Source organism: Trichechus manatus, unplaced genomic scaffold (assembly GCF_000243295.1).
Source record: "Trichechus manatus latirostris isolate Lorelei unplaced genomic scaffold, TriManLat1.0 scaffold00016, whole genome shotgun sequence".
In the NCBI taxonomy this organism is placed as follows: Eukaryota; Metazoa; Chordata; class Mammalia; order Sirenia; family Trichechidae; genus Trichechus; species Trichechus manatus.
In genome coordinates, this window is record NW_004443952.1 from 19514862 (window position 1) to 19534491 (window position 19630).

At 37.7% G+C, this 19630-nt stretch overlaps 1 protein-coding gene across 3 annotated transcripts in view; it reads right to left on the reverse strand.

Moving 5' to 3' along the window:
• Positions 1–3586: 3586 nt before the first annotated feature.
• RNF20 (ring finger protein 20) overlaps positions 3587–19630 on the reverse strand; it is a 27870-nt gene continuing 11826 nt past the window's right edge. For all 3 annotated transcript variants that reach the window (XM_023727452.1, XM_023727455.1, XM_023727454.1), the window contains 15 exons: positions 19221–19339; positions 16060–16206; positions 15808–15885; positions 15485–15604; positions 14009–14188; positions 12893–13028; positions 12444–12565; positions 11948–12324; positions 10424–10541; positions 9693–9842; positions 6990–7202; positions 5991–6116; positions 5695–5835; positions 4924–5025; positions 3587–4670 (listed from right to left, as the gene is read on the reverse strand). In XM_023727452.1, the coding sequence (XP_023583220.1) occupies positions 4494–4670; positions 4924–5025; positions 5695–5835; positions 5991–6116; positions 6990–7202; positions 9693–9842; positions 10424–10541; positions 11948–12324; positions 12444–12565; positions 12893–13028; positions 14009–14188; positions 15485–15604; positions 15808–15885; positions 16060–16206; positions 19221–19339 (2306 nt within the window). In that variant the 3' untranslated portion in view covers positions 3587–4493. The remainder of the gene's footprint in view (positions 4671–4923; positions 5026–5694; positions 5836–5990; positions 6117–6989; positions 7203–9692; positions 9843–10423; positions 10542–11947; positions 12325–12443; positions 12566–12892; positions 13029–14008; positions 14189–15484; positions 15605–15807; positions 15886–16059; positions 16207–19220; positions 19340–19630) is intronic.

Genomic DNA, 19630 nt, shown 5'->3' on the forward strand with positions numbered 1-19630 from the left:
GGTCACATAACAATTTATGTATAAATTTTTGTATGAGAGACTAACTTGAATTGTAAACTTTCACTTAAAAGTACAACAATAAAATAAAATTTAAAAAAAGAATAAATGAGAGGATACGAGTAAGAATGAACTCTCGATTCCCAGCATCTGGGGCATATGGGGCTGTTGGAGGAGAAGAGGGAGAATACTCAGGGGAGAGAGAGAAACAATTAAAAAAAAAAGCAAAGATGTCACTTTGAGGGCTCAGGTGCACCTACCCGAGCCATATTTTCAATCACCTCAACATGCATGTAAAAGCTGGACAATGAATAAGGTAAACCAAAGAAGAATTGATGCCTTTGAATTATGGTGTTGGCGAAGAATAGTGAATATACCTTGGACTGGCAGAACAAACAAATCTGTCTTGGAAGAAATACAACCAGAGTGTCCCTTGGAAAAGAGGATGGTGAGACCTCGTCTCACGTACTTTGCACATGTTATCAGAAGGGACTAGTCCCTTGAGAAGGACATCATGCTTGGTAAGGCAGAGGATCAGCAAAAAAGAGGAAGACCCTCAACAAGATGGATTGACAAAGTGGCTACAACAATGGGCTCAAACATAGAAACTACTGTGAGGATGGCGCAGAACCGGGTAGTGTTTCATTCTGTTGCACACAGGGTCACCACGAGTCGGAACTGACTCGAAGGCACCTAACAACAACAACTATGTCGGGCTTGGAAAGGGTTCCTATTTACACTAGCAGTATCAAGGATAAATATGCTAGGTTTATATAAGTCTTCAGAAAAACTTCAAAATAACTCAGATAATATTTCTATTTATGATCTCCCTGATGACAATCACTCTATAGTTATAGGGTTTCTGCTTAGGTTAAAAGAAAGAACATAAAGGTCTAACCGTCACATTTTGATTCTGTGGCTAAACTGCGTGACCTTGGGTTGTCTTCATTTCTAAAGTAAGGACATGATTCAAGGTCCCTTTCAGTTCTCACATCCCACCTTTCAAATCATTCCACTACATAAATTTCAGTAACTTGAAATCCTCAGATATATTATTATTATTAATGCGAATATACTATGGTTCCAATTTTGTCCACAACTTCCCTCAAAAAAAAAAAAAAAAGCTAAATCTATAAGATAAACCACAGCTGCCACAGGTTTCCTCTAATGGCAGTGTTAGTTTCAGAATTCATAATAATCCCTTTGTTATCAACACAAAAGAAACCTAAAAATAGTCATATATTTTAGGATAATCCGTATTTTAAGGATTACTCTAATGTATGAGGAAAGTTTGTTTCCACTCAGAAAAAAAAAAGTAAAGGAAATGATAAGGTTTGAATTCACACACTGGTCCAATAAAACAGACTTCTGCAGATTTGGCAGAAGCATGGAGGTGCATTAACTTAATCATGCACATCTTTACTGAATGGTATGTGCCAGGCCCTATGCTAAATACTGGGGATTAGACTGTTAAGACAGTGACCTTTCCCTGTCCTAATTTTAGTAATTGTGAATTTTGCTATTAATAAAACCTAAATATCTAACATTAGGAAGAGACCAAACTTGGATAGAAATCCCCAGAAGCTAAAGCTCAATTTTCCTTTGTGATGCAACAGTTACATATCCAGGAAATTTTTGAGTATTCTCATGCCAGGGATTTCCTATTATATAAACCTAATCCAACATACACACAACCCACCAATTTTCTACTCCTATCAGTGTAGCTTTCTTAGTCAGTTAAATAGTCAAAAAATAGTCAAAACTTTTCTGCAGACCCATCGGTACCTGGATTTATCAAACAGTTGACAATCCTCAGGAAAAAGGGTAAGGAAACAAAAATTAAAAGGCATTCCACACCAGAAAATGACAACAGACACAGATCAGGGTAGCATATAGCTTCCTACGAGAAGTGAGTATCACATCCCAGTAGATCTAAAAGAACACACATGATGGATCCTTTATTGTCCAGAATCTTCCCACAAATCCCCACAACATCAAATCACACTTATCATTCAAGTGGCACACACATGGTGCTGTGTGCACTGAGCTCCTGCCTTAAGACAAGGATGCCTGTGGATCTGGGTGGAGAATAAGATAAAACAAGGAGTGCCTATGGAAATTCATGTAAGAATGCAACAGCCAGCAGAAACAGCTCAATACTTTTGAAAAAGATCCCTACAGTAAGTAAGAGCCAAGCCACAGAGCTAAGGCACATGCCTTAGAGCACATCAACCCTGATTTTGGTCAGAAACCCGAAAACATTTCCAAGGTAACAATAAAACTATATAGAAGAGGAAGAAAAGGAGAGCAGGCCCAAAATGTTAAAAAAAAAAAAAAAAGGGGGGGCCTCCATTACTTTTACAATAACCTTTGAAATTGGCATTAATAGGTATTACTTTTTAAAAAATAATCTTTTAAAGTTCCTTATATTTGCTAAGATCTAGAGCAATGGTTATTAACTTTTCTGGGATTTATGAAATTCCAAAATTTCTTGAAGGATCTGAACAAAAGCTATGGATAATGTACATACAAAATAAATGAAATTTGGTATGCAATTTGGGAGATATTACTAAAGTCCATTCAGTAAATTCTTTTGTAGCGAGAAGCCAAACTGCCAAAAGATCACAACTATTTTTGGTCACTATCCAAAAATAACTTTGGGAGATCACCTTAAGTTGCCTGGATTTCAAGCTACTTTGGGACTAGGGGATCCCTGCTCTTCCCAACTGGGGGAGTTTCCCCTAAATTCAGCTTCCCACGGGACTAGTAGCTTCTTCCACAACATCCCATAGACCCCTGGTGCAGGGCAGCTGGCTTTCCCAGACAATTCTCATAAACAGTTAGTATCCAAAAACCATCTGCTGCCCAAGTCAATTGTCCCCTTCTCTCCAACCAACGAAGTTAAACTCATGTTTGCCCTATAAGAAGAGAGGAAATTGTTAGATTGTCCTATCAATGGAACACAAACCCACTGTATGTCTACCAGCAGCACCTGGCCCCAGCCTGGCTCTGTGGGAGCGGGGAAGGGGAGAGTGGCGGAGAGGGATAAAGGCACCCATGACCTCTCTTGATGACTGTGGAATCCATAACAAGTCTTGCTGATAATAGGTGGTGACCACAAGGGATATGGAATTTGCCTTTACCCATCTTCCAGGACAGGTGGCGATCAAGACAAAACACACTTTGCACAGCACCTTACTAGGGATATATAAAACCTCTGGTTTACAGTTCACTATCCAAATTTATAATTCATGAACTCTCAACCTAAAATACCAGGCAGCATTATACTTCCTAGAAAATAAATCACAATCTCCTACTCCCATAATGAACTATGGAAAAGAACTGAGTAGTCAAATAAACTGTCATCTTTTAGGCATAATCTCTCCTCAGACCAGACTAAATAAAACAATTTGGAAAACAGTGCTTCAATTAATCAAAGAACTAAATACTTTAAACATAGCCAGCCTTTTAAACTAAGTTGATTATTTCAGTTTGAGAATTCAAGTCTAGAATTGCTGGTGTAATATCAACTAAAAATGACAAAGATAAAAGTTTCAAAGAAATAAAAAAAGAACCACAAACACAGAAACAAACTGAATCCTGCTTTAATTGAAGCTTGTGAAATATGAAGTCCTACAGAAACATTACAGAGGATCATCTGGAACAATCTCTGTCCGGAGGAGAATGCGACCAATTCACAGCTCACCAAAGCCTATGTATCAAGTTCCAGAGTACCCAGAAGATCTCGTCACTATCTCAGCCCTGTTCCCCATCCTTTCCAACCTTGATTTCATTAGAAGATAAAAAGAGCTATATTATTTGAAACTATTCTGGCCTCAAGAAATTTAAAGACTTTAATTAAGAGAACATTCAAAACTGAATTTTAACTTTAACAAGGAAGCCAGCTGATCTTAACAAGTTACTTTGCTAGTGAATGGGAAATGGACTGAATCATCCTGGATGTAATTTCATTAAGGCCTCAAACCATCCAGGAGAGAGTAGCACAATTACACCATTTTATAATCCAAGTTTACAAAAAGTTTACTACCCAAATCAAGAAAAGTTTGTGCCCACAGGTAGCTTATTTCTAAAAGATCACTCCCCAAAATAGCCATGTGTTTCCACGCTTCTTTGCCCCCTTTTCCAAGTCAAAAACACCAACTTGACTTCTTCAGGAGGAATGGAGAATCCAAGATTATATACTGGGCCCCAAGAAGAAATGTCGAAGAACGTACAAGCAGGAAATAAAGCTGGTAGGGAAGACAAACAAGAGTTGTTTGTTTCTAATTCATTCTAAAACCAAGACTTGCATTTACCAGTCCTCTCCTCTACAGTCATCTAGCTATTAGAGAGAAGACTCTGAAGGTAACATCTGTGGAGTAAAGATGGTTGACAAACTGCCCTGTAGGTGACAGTCAAGGAGAAAAGAGGTAGAGGTTTGGTAGTTAATGAATAAGTGCCTGTCTAGCCAGCCTCTCTTCTTCTCTTGACTTGGATCAACCAATGTAGATGCGATGGAAATCATTGGCACCAAAAGCAGCATTACACTTGGGACATTTGCGCTGGCGGGTGTCATAGCGAGTTTTCACACACTCAAAGCAGAAAACATGAAAACACTTGGTAAGTACGGCATCCTTTTTACGCATGTTGCAACATGGACAGGTCAGGCGTGCCTAAAAAAGATAAATGGTCAGAGTCTGAGCAACCATAAGTTTATGATCCAATGGCTCTCACATATAAGCAAAGAAATAAGAAGAAAACCCCACAAAGATCTAAGACAAGAGTACCATTTTTTCCCCCTAAAATAAACCATTCTCTGATTACCTACAAGTAAAAAAGTTTAATATTTATTCTCCCACTTTATTAGTAGGCCATTTCAGGCCTTGACAAAGAACACAAGGAAATCACTGAGGCAGTTTTTCTAACCTTGTAATCCTTAATCTCTTCCATCAGAATCTCATCACATTTGGGCACATTGTCTGGTTTCTTTGTGGTCTCCAGCTTCCTTCGAAGTCTAGAGATGTCTTCCTATGGTAGAAGTGCATACTCATTAGACATACTTCACCACACCTGCCATTTTTGAGAAAAATAACTGCTATAACTTGAACTTTCTGTCTTTTCATGTCCAACTATCCCTTAGGAATGTGAAGAATTACAAATGGCAAGATACTTTGTTCAGAACAGGCAACCATAATCATATCGCAAATCTAGAGCTGTATCTAACTATTGCCAATTCTAAAAGTTCAGAGGGGTGGAATTGAAAAAAAAAAAAAAAGAGGAAAATCTCACAGTCCATTTTATTTTAAGGTATCTAGTTTTAAACTAAAGGTACACTTAATTAAAATAATTTACAGTCTTACAGATAACAATTAAAAGGCAACATGGGAAATAGCTGACATTCAAAAAATAAAGCAATTATAGGAGAACTCAAAAATCCTTCAATCTTGTTATGTTGTTACTTCTTTAACACTTCACTAATTCATTCATTTAATAAACATTTCATGCCTACAAGGTGCTAGGCACTCCGACAGGTTTGGGGGATATGGCAGTGAAGAAAACACACTCTATCTCTTCACTCAAGAAACTTACAGTCTAAGAGATGACATATATTACACTGACTCTTTCATATTTTGGATCACTTCAAAGCTCAGCAAGTATCTAAAAGCTAAAATGTAAAAAAAAGACAATTGCTCTTGCCTGGGCTCGTTTGAAATTGAACATGTCCTTTTCTTTGGTGACACTGTTCTCCACAATCTCATCCTGAAAATCATGTAGCTTCTTCTGAGCCAACTCCAGTTGTGCTTTGAGGTCATCTGCAAGCTGGGCTGCTTCCATCGCCTGTGGGAGAGGTACCAATAACATCATCTCATCACCCTGTATTTCCAGTGAGGCAAAATGTTAATCTAAGACCAAGGAAAAAATGTCATGAGTGTTTTACTGATTTGTTCTCTGAAATAAACCATCACTTCAGATTACAGGGCAATCAACCATACCTTACGTTTATTCATCTCTAAGGCTTGGGTCCTAAGACCCAGCTCCTTCTCCCCTGTGCCAATGTTGCTCTGTAACAGATGCTCCTTCTCTTCTAGTTTCCTTACTACCTGTAACTGGGCATCAACCTTTGAAGAAAAAACCAGATTTTAACATAAACACGAAGTAAGAAAAAAATAAAACTGACTATGCTCTGTTAATCCGTAGGCCCACAAAACAGAGTATGTTAGGAATCTCAAACTATTACTGATTTTACCCATGAACTCTTCAAAATACATGCAAGCTACAAACAAAAGCTTCACTTTCAACATAAAATACTGCCAAAGATTCAAATAAGAGTCTGGGAAACCACCGAAAAGATTTTCTTCTCTAAATTGCCAAGAACAGAGGAAATTACATTTAGAGATGTTTCTTTTCTCCCACTATGTGAACCTTCAAAGCCAATGGCCTGTAAATTAGCTCAAACAAAAGTCCAGGTATAGCTCTTTTAGAACGGCTAGAGGTTCTAAAAAAAAGCAGTATTCTTGAAATTCATGTACAAAGTAGAATCAAACAATATTAAAGGGTAAGAAGTAAAATCATATACCCACTTCCTAACCCCGAACCCACAAACTCCCATCCCAACATCCTGAGGTAGCCAGACAGTCAATCACTCTTACAGTTTCTCAGGCAGCCTTCCAGAAATTTTCTAAATACACAGCCCACATACACAAATATATACACACACGTTATCTTTTTTTTTTTCCAAAACTCAAAAGTGGTCATAAATCACTTAATGATATATTTTAGACATTTTTTATTAACAGATATATATTTGTTTTAACAGTTACACTGTACTCCTGTGTAGGGATATATAATTTATTTACCTAGTACCCTAATGATGTTTTATTTTTCAGTTTTTTTCCCCTATTACAAGTAATGCCACAATCATCATTCTTTTATCTTCATGCAGAAAGTACTCTGACTCAACAGAATGGAAAAGTTCTATTCCTCCTAATTACCTGAGTCTTCAGAGTCAAAACCTGATCTGCTAGCTCCTCCTTCTCCTCTTTAAGCAATTTGTGAATCTGATTGGACTTGATACGTTCTGACATGAGCTTGAAATTTGCATCATCCTTCTCTCGCAACTGCTGCATCAAACGGATATTTTGTTCCTGCATGTCTTCAAAGGCCTGCCCTGTGACATCCATCTCAGACAGGAGAGCTTCTTCCTCCTAAAATAAGGAGGAAAAACCTTTATTTCAATAGCACTGGACTGGTCTGGAGTGCCTAAAAAAGAACTAACTCATTTCTAACTCCAAAGAAACAAGCACAGGAATCTAAACTTTCCCACTGTTCATTCAAAAATAATAGGAGCCCTGGTGGCACAGTGGTTAAACACTTGGCTGCTGACCAAAAGGTCTGCGGTTCAAACCCACCTGCCGCTCTGTGGGAGAAAGATGTGGTAGTCTGCTTCCATAAGGACTTATAGCCTCAGAAACCCAAGGGGTGTCCTACAGGGTTGCTATGAGCAAAATCAACAATGGGTTTGGTTTGCATTAGTAACAGAAAGAAACCTAGTTTTAAGAAGCTTGGTTTTGTCACTAAGTTAGCGCTCGCAATACAGAAAAAGCCCTGTTACCTGAAGCTACTGACACCTATTGCTGGTTTGATACTCAGTTGATCTGTACTCGGAAATCAGTTACAGCAGGCAAAAATTACACAAAGTTTAATCTACAAACTGATAGAGTAATGCTGGTTAAGAGAACTTGTTAAGAACCTTACTGCTTCTCACAGTTTTCCACAATTACAACACTGAATTTAATCTACAACCTTTCCAATAGTATTGTAAAAAACCCAGTCTCATAACAAACTGATAGATGAAGACCGGTTATCCAACAGCAGCTTTAATTTACATTTACGTGAGCATCTTTTTATGTTTAAGAGTCATTTATGTTCTTTTCTGTGAACTATTCATGTCTATTGCCTTCATTTCTATTGGGTTGTTGGGTTTTCCTCTCTATCAATCTTTGTAGCTTTTTTATGTATTAGAAAGATAAATCGTTTTATGATGTGTTAAAAATATTTTCCTGTTTATCTTTTCTTTTGGCTTTGGTAACAGTTTTTGCCATGCAGAAGTTGTTTTTATTTTTTTTCCGTAAGTCAAAATTATCAATCTTTTCTTTCATGTCTTCTAGACTTTTACTAATAGTTAGAAAGGTCTTCTCCACTCCAAACTTATAAAGGAATTTACCTATGTTTATTCTAGCTCTTTTATGGATTCACTTTTTTAATATTATATCTATGATCTATTTGGAAATTATCCTAAGTATCAACTGTTCAAGTATGCACCCAACATTTTTCCAATACTATTTTATTTTTGCCCCATCACATGTAACAATCTTCTTTTTCCCCACTGATTTAAATCTTAATCATGTATTACATACTTATATGTACTCAGTTCTAATAGTCTATTAGTTCCATGCTATTTTACTTACTGAAACTTTGTTATAATATCTGGTGGAGACAGGAATCCCCTCCCTCCCCACTACTGGTCTTCTTTTTCAGTTTCCCTAGCCACTCCTGCTTACTCTTCCATATGTACTTTAAAATCAGCTTGTCTAGTACCAAAATAAACAAAAGCAAAAGGAAATCAGTATTTTTATTGGGTTTGCATTAAATCTGCACATTAGCTTAGGGAGAACTAACATTTGTTTTTAAGATAGTGAGTTGCCCTATACAGTAACATAGTATGTATTTCTTTCCTTCCAGTTGTTCTAGAAACTGTGGTAGTACATTTCCTGATAATTTTTTTTTTTTTTTTTAAACAAAGGGGTAATCGACAAATTTAAGAAAAGGGAAAATATCATTTTTTAAAAAAGAAAATTTACAGGAGCTAGTGAAGTTCCTCTTTTCAAGGTACTTAATGATCAAATCACCAGAAAACTACTTCATCTCATTATCATTATGCTACTTCTTAGGAACAATAAAGGTGTTCCTAACAGTGAGCATGTACTGTAAAACCTGCGAAAGCCGGGAGCTGTATAAGGCAGAAACCTGCCAGAGAAGGAAAACTCAAATATTTTCCACTAGAGAGTGACAGGAAAGTGGTGACTGCACCCTGTCAAAGGTGGACAACTTACAAGACCTGGAAAAACCAAATGCAGTCCCGTTGAGTTCCATCTCTCACAGTTTTACTGTATACGGTTTTTCTAACCATTTTTGGTATCTTTATTATTGAATGTTAATAAAATTAACTGGGACTTAAAAATTAAGACATACATGTTTATTGTAAGAAGAAAATTTCCTCCCATAGTTAATATACTGGTTATTTATTTACAATTTTTTACTTAGGGCATGGTTTTCTTGGTTTCATCTACTTATAATCATAAAGTGTATAAAATTTTATATATATGTTTTTTCCATTTTATAGTCACACTATTCTCGGCTTTCAGATCAGCAGGGAAAGGATGATTCCTCAGTAAACAATGTTTGAACAACTGGCTATCCATTTGAAAATAAAAGTAAACTTTCTGCCTCACGAAAATTATAAAACAAAATAACAGGTGAAAATTTCAATGTAAACAAATAAACAAGAAAACATGTAAGAGAAAAAATATTAAATAAAAAGACTAGAATGAAAGAGCAAATTTCACTAGCAATGACTTCCTCTTCTCAAGAAACATTTATTTAAAAAGCCAATTAAATAAACAAAGTGGGCCCACCTGCTTGGCCATGGCCAGCTTCTTCTGTAGGTATTCTATCTGCTCCTCTACTGCTCGGATCTTCCTCAAGGCATCCTCATCAGCCATTTTCTTGTTCTCTTTTTTCTCCTTATCCTCTAGATCCTTGAGTCTTTGCCTTAGATCTTCCAACTATAGGAGGAAAAGAATCACACAAAAATGAAGAATAAGTTATACCACAAATTTTAAAAATTATACTGTGCACAAGTGGAAGGCCCACACCAAAAGAACCTTTACAAAATTATAGAACGAAGGGATAAATGACATACTAATACACCCATTCCAACACTGTTTTAACATCCCTTCATTCCAATGCATGCTTCTACGAGCAACATTTCTGAGGAGTACATGTGTACTTTCTTTAGAATAGTGGCTCTTGCCCTTTTTCTTCTAGGCCCCATATTTCGAAGATTATAAGACATTCCTTCCAAAAGTAATCAGGAAAAGAGAATCACTATAGTAATGATTTATACGAGGAGAAGGGGTAATAAAAGATTTGAGAAAGCTATTCCTATCCCCGGTAATTCTAATATACCTTACCACCTTATGTGGAATCTGAAAATCTCTAATTTAGATGGTCTCTGAAAGAGTAGAAAATGTTGCTGAGCTAAATAAATACTAACTTTAAAGTTAAACTATAACCTTCAGAAGTAAAAGAAAATCCCACAGTGAAGATTTTAACCAGAATGACAGGTAAAGGCAGACTAGATTACCTCTGCCTTAGACTTCTTCTCAGCTGCCATCAGCTGAACTTTGTCCCTCTGTTCCTTTGGGGCAGAGCGGTACATATCTAATAATAGTTTCATCTCCTTTTGACTCTCCTGTGCCTTCCTATGATGGGGCGGGGTGATGACAGAAGGAAAGGAATGGCATAATGAGAAAACAAAGGGCATCAGGGCAAGAAAACTGTGAATCAAGCAGAATATTTTAAAAGTTTTATTTTACACTTTATATCACACTTATAAAGGATAAAATTTTTGCACAGACTATCAAACTTCTGGATATATTCAAAAAGTATAGAGGACTAAATTATATTAATGAATCATTTCTCCCTTAAAATAAAATTCTCCCACAGAGCTATAAAATAAACACTGTAATAAATAGGCAAATTTCTGGGGCCTCACTATTAGAGACTGAGATTCAGTAAGTCTGGGATCAAAAAATACCAAACCCACTGCCATCGAGTCAATTTCGACTCGTAACAACCCTATAGGACAGAACAGAACTGCCCCATAGGGTTTTCAAGGAGAGGCTGGTGGATTCAAACTGCTAACCTTCTGGGTAGCAGCCAAGCTCTTAACCGCTACGCCACCAGGGGTCCAAGTCCAGAACAGGGGCCAGGAATCTATTTCAAACAAACCATCACCGAGATGATTCTGATAACCTACACTTCAAAAAATTTTTTTCTCCTTAAAGAGATCAAAAAGAAGGAGAAAAAAGAGGGGAAATTTAAAAGTTTACAATAATATTGCTAATCCTAGATTTGACAGTTGAATGATTAACCACCAGCTGAAGATGAAAACTTCATCTTGTACTACACTATCAAATCTCTTCCCTATGCTTTTACATACAAAAGGAGTTCGGGTGTTTTAAACACAGTGGTCCCCCAAGTCCAAGGATCAAAGAAGAGTTAACCATCAAAAATGGGGAGCAAGAAGTATTGAGCTTAGCCATTTCTATCAGAGAAGTTACTGGTTATGCATTAGGAGAAGGGACAATACGTGAGGTTAGGACAAAGGTACTGCTTCAAGGCCTATAGAAGTAAACCTCCTAAGACATCTTTTAAAATGATCTGGCATATACACGAACTAATTAACTTTCAGGCAAATACATCAGGTATTTTTCAAAATACAGTGATACATATTCCACCTAGTATTATCAAATTATAGCTAATGCCAGTAATCTGTCCAAATCCAGAAAGTAGCAATAATTAATTTCCAATAACTGTCGTGTCATGACCATTACTGCCAATTATGACACCCCTTCAATTTGGATTTATGAAAAATAAGTCTACAGCCACAGGGTTTACTGATACCTGACCACTGAACCAGGCCACACAATAGCCATGCAGGCCATTCTGGCTGTATACTTAATCAAAAGCTGGGGCCACATCAGTTATACATTATACTCAAAATACTACAATTATCAGATGTCATGCCATCAACCAAACAATTCATGCCTCATACCCTTATCTTAGCCTTTGGCTCAAAAACAGTTATTCTAAATATTGCTCTTACTTGAGTTCAATCTTCAATTGTTTGATAATTTCTGCTTCCTTTTTCCTTCCATCATCATGTTTCCCCTTCTCTTTATCCTTGGCAGAATCTCTCTCTTTTTCTGACTCTTTTAGTTTCTGCTTCTCTCGTTCTCTCTCCTTTTCCTTCTCCCGTTCTCTTTCTTTTTCTCGCTCCCTCTCTTTCTCCCTCCGTTCTCGTTCTCGTTCTTCTTCATCCCGTTTGGACTTAATTTCATTGACTTCCTCTTGCGATGCCTTCGACACGGAGGACTGTGTGCATAAGTCCTCAGGATCTTGTTTCAGCTCTGCAGGCTCATCCTTAGGGTCCTCAGTACTCGACTGAGACTGCAGAAGGGCACTGCCACTGCGCAGACGTGTCTGGGAGGACAAAGAAAGAAAAGATGCACATAACTTACAGTAACCACAGTGCTTTCCTTACTTAAAGATAGCTTTGAAAACTTAAAAGCAAATAATACTAATTCTACTCCTCCTGGTACCTTGTTCAAATCAGACTGGGCTTCTCTCAATTTCCGCTTATATCGTAGGACCTCCCCCTTCAGCTGGTGATTGTGATTCTGGAGGCTACTGATCAGGTGGCGCATCTCCCGATTTATAGGGCCTTAAATACAGCAACAGCAATGTTATGAGGAACTGTGATAAGGGCAGAGGCACAAGGAGAGAAAGCGCAAAACACATCAGGAACCTCTAAGAAATAGGAGGATTACCCAGAAAGATTCCTTCTCAGGAGATGAAAATAACACTGGTCAACTTGAGTTAAAAAACAAACACCCAGGCTGTGAATCAAAATGAATCACAGGATTTGATTTAAGCTGCTTTAGGACTTCTGAGCTCCAGTTAATACTAATGAATCCTAGTGACTACAATGTCTCTTCCAAGGAAGGCATTCACAGCAGACTGCTGCAGGGTGGGGTGAGAATAATTATACCTGCTTGTTCATTGGCAGCGAGTGTCTGCTCAAATTCTATCCTCAGCATTTCATACTCCTTGCGGACCTGCGCCAGGGTATCTTCAAGCTGGATCACCTCAGTCCTCAACTTCTTGTGAAGACTAACCTCATCTCGCTACACATAAAAAAAGGAACCAATCAGAAATTCTTATCAAGATGTGGAAATATCGTCATATTCTATTATTCTGTTTCTAAATTTGATCTATAAGAACTGGGAAGAGAAAAAGAAGAAAAGCCAAGAAAAGATGGGATTATTCTGAAATGTTCTAATTCAATCAACACTTAATGAGCACTGGCCATCTATAAAACACTGAATTGGGAACTGGCAGGATACTGAATAAATAAATGAAATGGACCCTAACTCTGAGAATGTTACAGTTTATATGGAGAACTAAACCATACAAATAGTACATAAACATACATAAGGTAAGATATATTAAATTCAATTTACAGGCATCTGTTAAAAGACCTACTATAAAACATTACCTTAAGGTCTTGGGAAAATACAGAAGTGAATATATGAATAAGAGTTTCTGCCTCTAAAAAAAAAATTATCTACATATGTCACTACATGCTATAATAGCATGTAGTGATGAAGTTTCTACCCAACCTTCTCCTCATGTGCGTAAGGCTTCAGTGATACTAAAATATTTGTCATGCTCTCTCACATTTTTATACACACTGTTCTCACTGCCAGGAATTCCCTTCTCCTATTTTTGCCTACCAGTAAATTACTATTTATCCTTAAAACTCATACTTCACTTCCTCAAGTGGAATCAGGAAGATTCCACAGTTAAATCAGGAAGGCTCCACAATTAAATCAGATGCTCTATCTACTTTATCACTGCACCTTTTGCAGTGCCTCCATTACACCACACTGCATTTTAAGGGATAATTTCCTTCCCACTAGACTATAAGATCCTTGAGGGCAGGAACTCTGTTGCCTCATCTTTGTATCCCCAACAGCTGGTAAAGTAAAGATATACATCCACTTCATAAATGTTTGTTGAATAAATGAGAGATAAATTGAGCATAACAGAGTAAAATTTATGAGGCAGAAATGCTTACATACAGAAGACAAAGTAAGGGTGTTACCTCAATGAGCTCAACCTGGCGCTGGTGGGTACCCCTGGTGCCATGAAGTAGGGTCCGAGCCTCATCCAAGTGTGCTTTCAACTGAAGGCTCTCATTATACAGGACAGAGAACTGTGACTGCATGCAGCGGTATTCCGGAGTCTCCTTAACCACTTCCTCCACTGCACTCCGCAATTCCACCTTAGGAAGCCCCAAAGAAAAGAAAGAGCAGAATTTAGTATCAATGCCCCAGATACGAGACAGGAAATAAAATCTTGAACTCACTGATGTCCTGCATAATTGAAACAATCTTTACAAAAGACCATCGGAGGTATACTACCCATTCCTCTAGTTACATAAAATCTATCCCAGATAAAATCAGACCACCTGGATACACAGTACTCTTTCCCCAAGAATTATTTTAATTGATATGTGTTTTTGCATAACACTGTCAACGTAGACCCAAGGACACTAGACCTGTTTTAAAAAAAAAAAAAAAAAAACAACTCATCGCCGTCGAATCGATTCTGACTCATAGCGACCCTTTAGGACAGATCAGAACTGCTCCATACAGTTTCCAAGAAGCAGCTGGTGGATTCGAACTACTGACCTTTTGGTTAGCAGCCGAGCTCTTAACCACTGTGCCACCAGGGCAAACCTTATGAAACTGTCAAGATGTTTATTTTACATAGTGGATTTGTTTTGTGAAACTTCATCTAAAGTACAATAAAAAAAAAATTAAATGGGGGAAAAAAAAAAACATAGTGGAAGACTCTGGTCCCTAACGTGTTCTCTTTATTAACAGTCACAAGAAAAATATTTTTGACATCATGTCAAAAACAGTCATGCTCTCCTAAGCAATCGTTTGCTTTAATTATTCAAACAACTTTAATTAATCTAACTCAGGTTTTTTGTTTCATTTTTTTTAGTTCAAACATCTTTATTCATGTATTTACCTGAAAACAAATCAAATTATAAAAGACAGATGGCTATGTTTGAAACAGAGATGGGGAGACTTCCAGAATCCCCTTCCTTCCCCCAAGAACCTGAGGAGAGAAAATTATGTTGGGCATGTCTGAAAACCAAAAGGATCACTGATCATGTGTCTTTCTGTTTTGGCAGCTAGAAATCTGCGGCAATTACTGACATGAGTGGCCTACCCTCCCACAGTATGTACACACATGCTCCTTGCATACCTCTTGTAGGCAAGACCCATTTTTTCAATCCATTTTGGATCTTCAACCTAGTTAACCCTACTCGTTTTTCTCAACAACTCCTAAGTTAGAGTGCCTTGATTTATCCTATATATCTTTGTAAGTTGCTTTAAATCCTTTTTGGAACAGGGTACAAATAAGTGAACACACTGTAAATAAAAAGATATAGAAACAAAACTCACATTTTTCTCTTCCCTCGTAAATTACAAGGATTCATAAGTATGCACACGAGTAGGTCAGCTAAAAGTTTGATTTTACTGCCCCTCAGAGATGCTTCTCCTACCTTCAGCTTTTCATTTTGTGTAGTGACCTCCTCAAAGTCCTGGCGAAGTTTCTCCAGCTCACAATGACGGTTCTGAGCCAATTCTTTGTTCTCCTCAAGCTCAGCGTTCATTTCCTCAAACTGGAGAGAAGCAGGAAATAGTGAAATGAGAATAAAGAAAAATAATTCTTCTTAAATCATTCCTATTCCTAAGCTTCCAGTTCTTCACTGATTCACTCTTCTACAAAATCCCACTTGGCCACTTGAGAACACAATCCAAAATTCCTAGCCCAACACCTGAAACCAGCACAAAAAACATTTCCTGAGTGAATCACTGATTTTACCTTCCGGGCATTGATAGTGATTGTGCCGCCATAGAGACTGCTCCCAGCTCCATACACCTTATAACCTTTTGAATTCACCTACAGAGAAAAACAAGATTCTTTAGCGACAGACCTTAAGATTCTAGTCCTATAACCAAAGTACTTTTAAAGAACTCAGTTTTGTCCCCAAACACCACTACCTAAATTCGTACTTTCTGGAGAGACTCCTTAAAATGATTCTAGCCTCTGAACTATGAATAAAATAGCACTTGCCCGTTCTAGGACTTCTGCTAAATGTCGGTTGAGTCGCTGTTCCCTCTTTCGAATTTTGTCAATATCCCACTGTAAGTCATCAATCATGGACTCCAGGACAGACACTCTTGACTCAGCCATCTCCACTTTACTCTGCAACTTGGAGAACTACATCCCAAAGACAAACATTCAAAAAATTATAGTGCAAAAAGACCAAGTTAGGAAAGGAATCCCACAAAATTAACCCTTGTTTATGTATCATTACAGAAAAGATTTAAACAGAAGATGCTTCACCCTCTACAAAAATGAAATCACAGATTCTCTTAAAAGTTCTGGGTCAGCTTTAATCATGAAAACTGTAGAAGTCTACAATAACTCTCCCACAAGGAAAAGATGACTTAAGGTTCAATAAATTTTCTACCTCTGAAAAGCACCATTTCCTTAAATAGACCACAAACCACCAGAAAATGTGTATCTTTTAAGAGACAAAAAATAATCTCTTCATTTTACCAGACAAATATTTTAGAAGATAAAAACTCAAATGTACATTCAGAAAAGATAGCTGTCTTTAACACCAGCTTCCACTCCCCACATTCCTACAAATGATATTCCATACAGAACAAATGGAAAACTTCCATTCTTTTTTACACTGATCCTAGAGCAATCTCTAATCAGATACTACAAAGGTATTTTAAAACATTTGTTGTTTTCTGTTTATTTAGGAGCTATACACCAACTAAAGCAATTTAGTATTTTAATTATAAAACTGTTACACATTTACATTGTTGTTGTTGTTTTGTGCCATTGAGTTGATTCTGACTCATAGCGACCCTATAGGACAGAGCAGAACTGCCCCATAAGGTTTCCCAGGAGTGGCTGGTGAGTTCGAACTGCTGACCTTTTAGTTAGCAGCCTGAGCTCTTAACCACTTTGCTACCAGGACTCCAACATTCACATTAATCTGTATATATCCTATGTGTTAGTTTTAAAACATAGCCCCAAAACTGAAGACTCCATCTTTTGAATGTAGGTCAATTTTAGTGACCCAGTAGAAATGACACTACATAACTTCTGAGTCTATATCAGAAAGGCCAGTCAGGTTCTGCCTGGTGCTCTTGGGACACTCACTCTCTCAGAGAAACCAGCTGCCATGTTAGAAGTCCAACTTCTCTGAGAATGCCATGCCGGACAGGCCACATGCAGGTGTTCTAGTGAACATCTAAGCTGAGCTCCCAACTGACAGGCACCATCAACAGTCAGCCATGAGAGTCATCTTGGACATCAGCCCAGTTGAGCAAAATGACATGTCTCTCTAGCTTAGTAATGCTGAGATTTAGGAATGGGTTGGAAAAGGAAGAGCTTTCCATCTAGGTGGCAACTATTTTATGTCTTAAAACATGACAGAAGATTATTCTATTTTCTTACTACACCCCAATTTTTTTTATAAGTGTCACTATATTCTAACCCTTTTGAAGGCTGATATGAATTTACACTCATCAATAAACTCTCTGGATGATCTTCATGCAACCAGCCCAGCATGGACCTTAGCACTGGAGTTCGGGAAGCATGGTTATTATAGTGAAGAATGTGGGCTTTGAAGCTAAAACCGAACTGCATTCAAATCACAGCTCAATCACTTTCTTGCTGTGTGCTTTTGGACTAGTCACTTGACCTCTTTGAATTTTTTTCCTTAGCAATAAAATGGCAGTGGTTTGACCATCAGAGATAATACCCATAATGTGTCTAAATGCTAGGCACTAAATAAATGGTAACTATTAACTTACTAATCAGCATGACAGTCGGGTGGCCAAACTAAATAGGTCAAATCTCAGAAGCGTATCCTTAAAACTAAACCAAAATGACTGTCAGTAGGGTCAGACGAGTCTTATGAGGCCTATCATCACTTTATCGCGATCATTTTGAATGAATAAACATCCAAATCTTGGCAAAGTCTGGTATAATTTGTGCCCAAGTTGGGACTGAAAACCTACTTTCCACAAGTTGCTAGGCCATCATCTATGCAGTAGTTCCTACTGCCTTATTCTCTGTTAAATTTCTACCAATTCATTCCTCAGTAACATTGTACATGGTCTTTTATATTTGGAGTAATTTACCATTGGGGAGTTTAGTTTTGTTTTTGTTTCTTTAAAACCCCACATGATGTTACTTCTTTCTAAAGACTAAGATCCTCAAATGTATGTTTAAACAGAAGCCTAGTAAAGTGAAGAGGACTTGAAGTACTTACTGATGAAGATCAAAGACTACAGTCTTCAGTATGGATTACACCTCAACATAAAGAAAACAAAAATCCTCACAACTGGACCAATAAGCAACATCATGACAAATGGAGAAAAGATTGAGACTGTCAAGGATTTTATCTTACTTGGATCCACGATCAACACCCATGGAAGCAGCAGTCAAGAAATCAAAAGACGCATTGCATTGGGCAAATCTACTGCAAAAGACCTCTTTGAAGTGTTAAAAAGCAAAGATATCATAAGGTGCACCTGACCCAAGCCATGGTGTTTTCAATCGCCTCACATGCATAGGAAAGCTGGATAATGAATAAGGAAGACCAAAGAAGAATTGATGCATTTGAATTATGGTGTTGGGGAAGAATACTGAGTACACCATGGACTGCCAGAAGAATGAACAAATCTGTCTTGGAAGGAGTACAGCCAGAATGCTCCTTAGAACCAAGGACAGTGACGCTTCATCTTACGTACTCTGGATATATTATCAGGAGGGACCAATTCCTGGAGAAGGACATCATGCTTGGTAAAGTGGAGAGTTAGCAAAAGAGAGGAAGACTCTCAATGAGATGGGCTGACACAGTGGCTGCAACGATGGACTCAAGCATAGCAACTGTGAGGACGGTGCAGGTCTCGGTAGTGTTTCAGTCTATTGTACGTAGGGTCGCTATGAGTCAGAACCGACTCAACAGCACCTAGCAACCTAACAACAACAACAGTAAAGAAGAAACATTAAATTATTTTCTTCCCTTAACTGTTCCTCAGACTTTGATTCTTGAGAGCTGGTAGCTACTTTACCCTGCTCTGCATTGCCCTTCAATGTAAAAATAGGCTTTTTAGAGTAAGGTAATCCTTGAAGCACTCAGAATTCTGAGTCAAAGCCTGCCATAAGCTACCAAACACAGGCATCTCTGCTTTCTGGTCAAGTACCTCCTGTGACATGGTGCAGTGTTTCTCCTGAAGAAGGTCTGTCAATTCCTGTAGTCGCATATTCTCTTGTGTGAGGAAGGAATTCAACTCCTGCACTGCTTCCTCTACTATCAGATTATCTAAGGAAGAAGAACTGTAGTTTAGTTTAATATCTATAGTGTCAAATTTTAAAACTGTATACCTCACATTAACATATTAGCTCACTTCCTTTTCCTCAAAACTTCATGAAGTAGGCTGGTTATTATCATCTTCGTGTGATCAAAATGAAATACTCAGAGTTTAGATGATTTTCTTAAAAAAATAAGTCAAGTGAAATAAGTCAATCGCAAAAGGACAAATATTGTATGAGACCTCTATTGTAAAAACCCATGAAAAAGTTCACACACAAAATGTAACAATCTTTGCTGGTT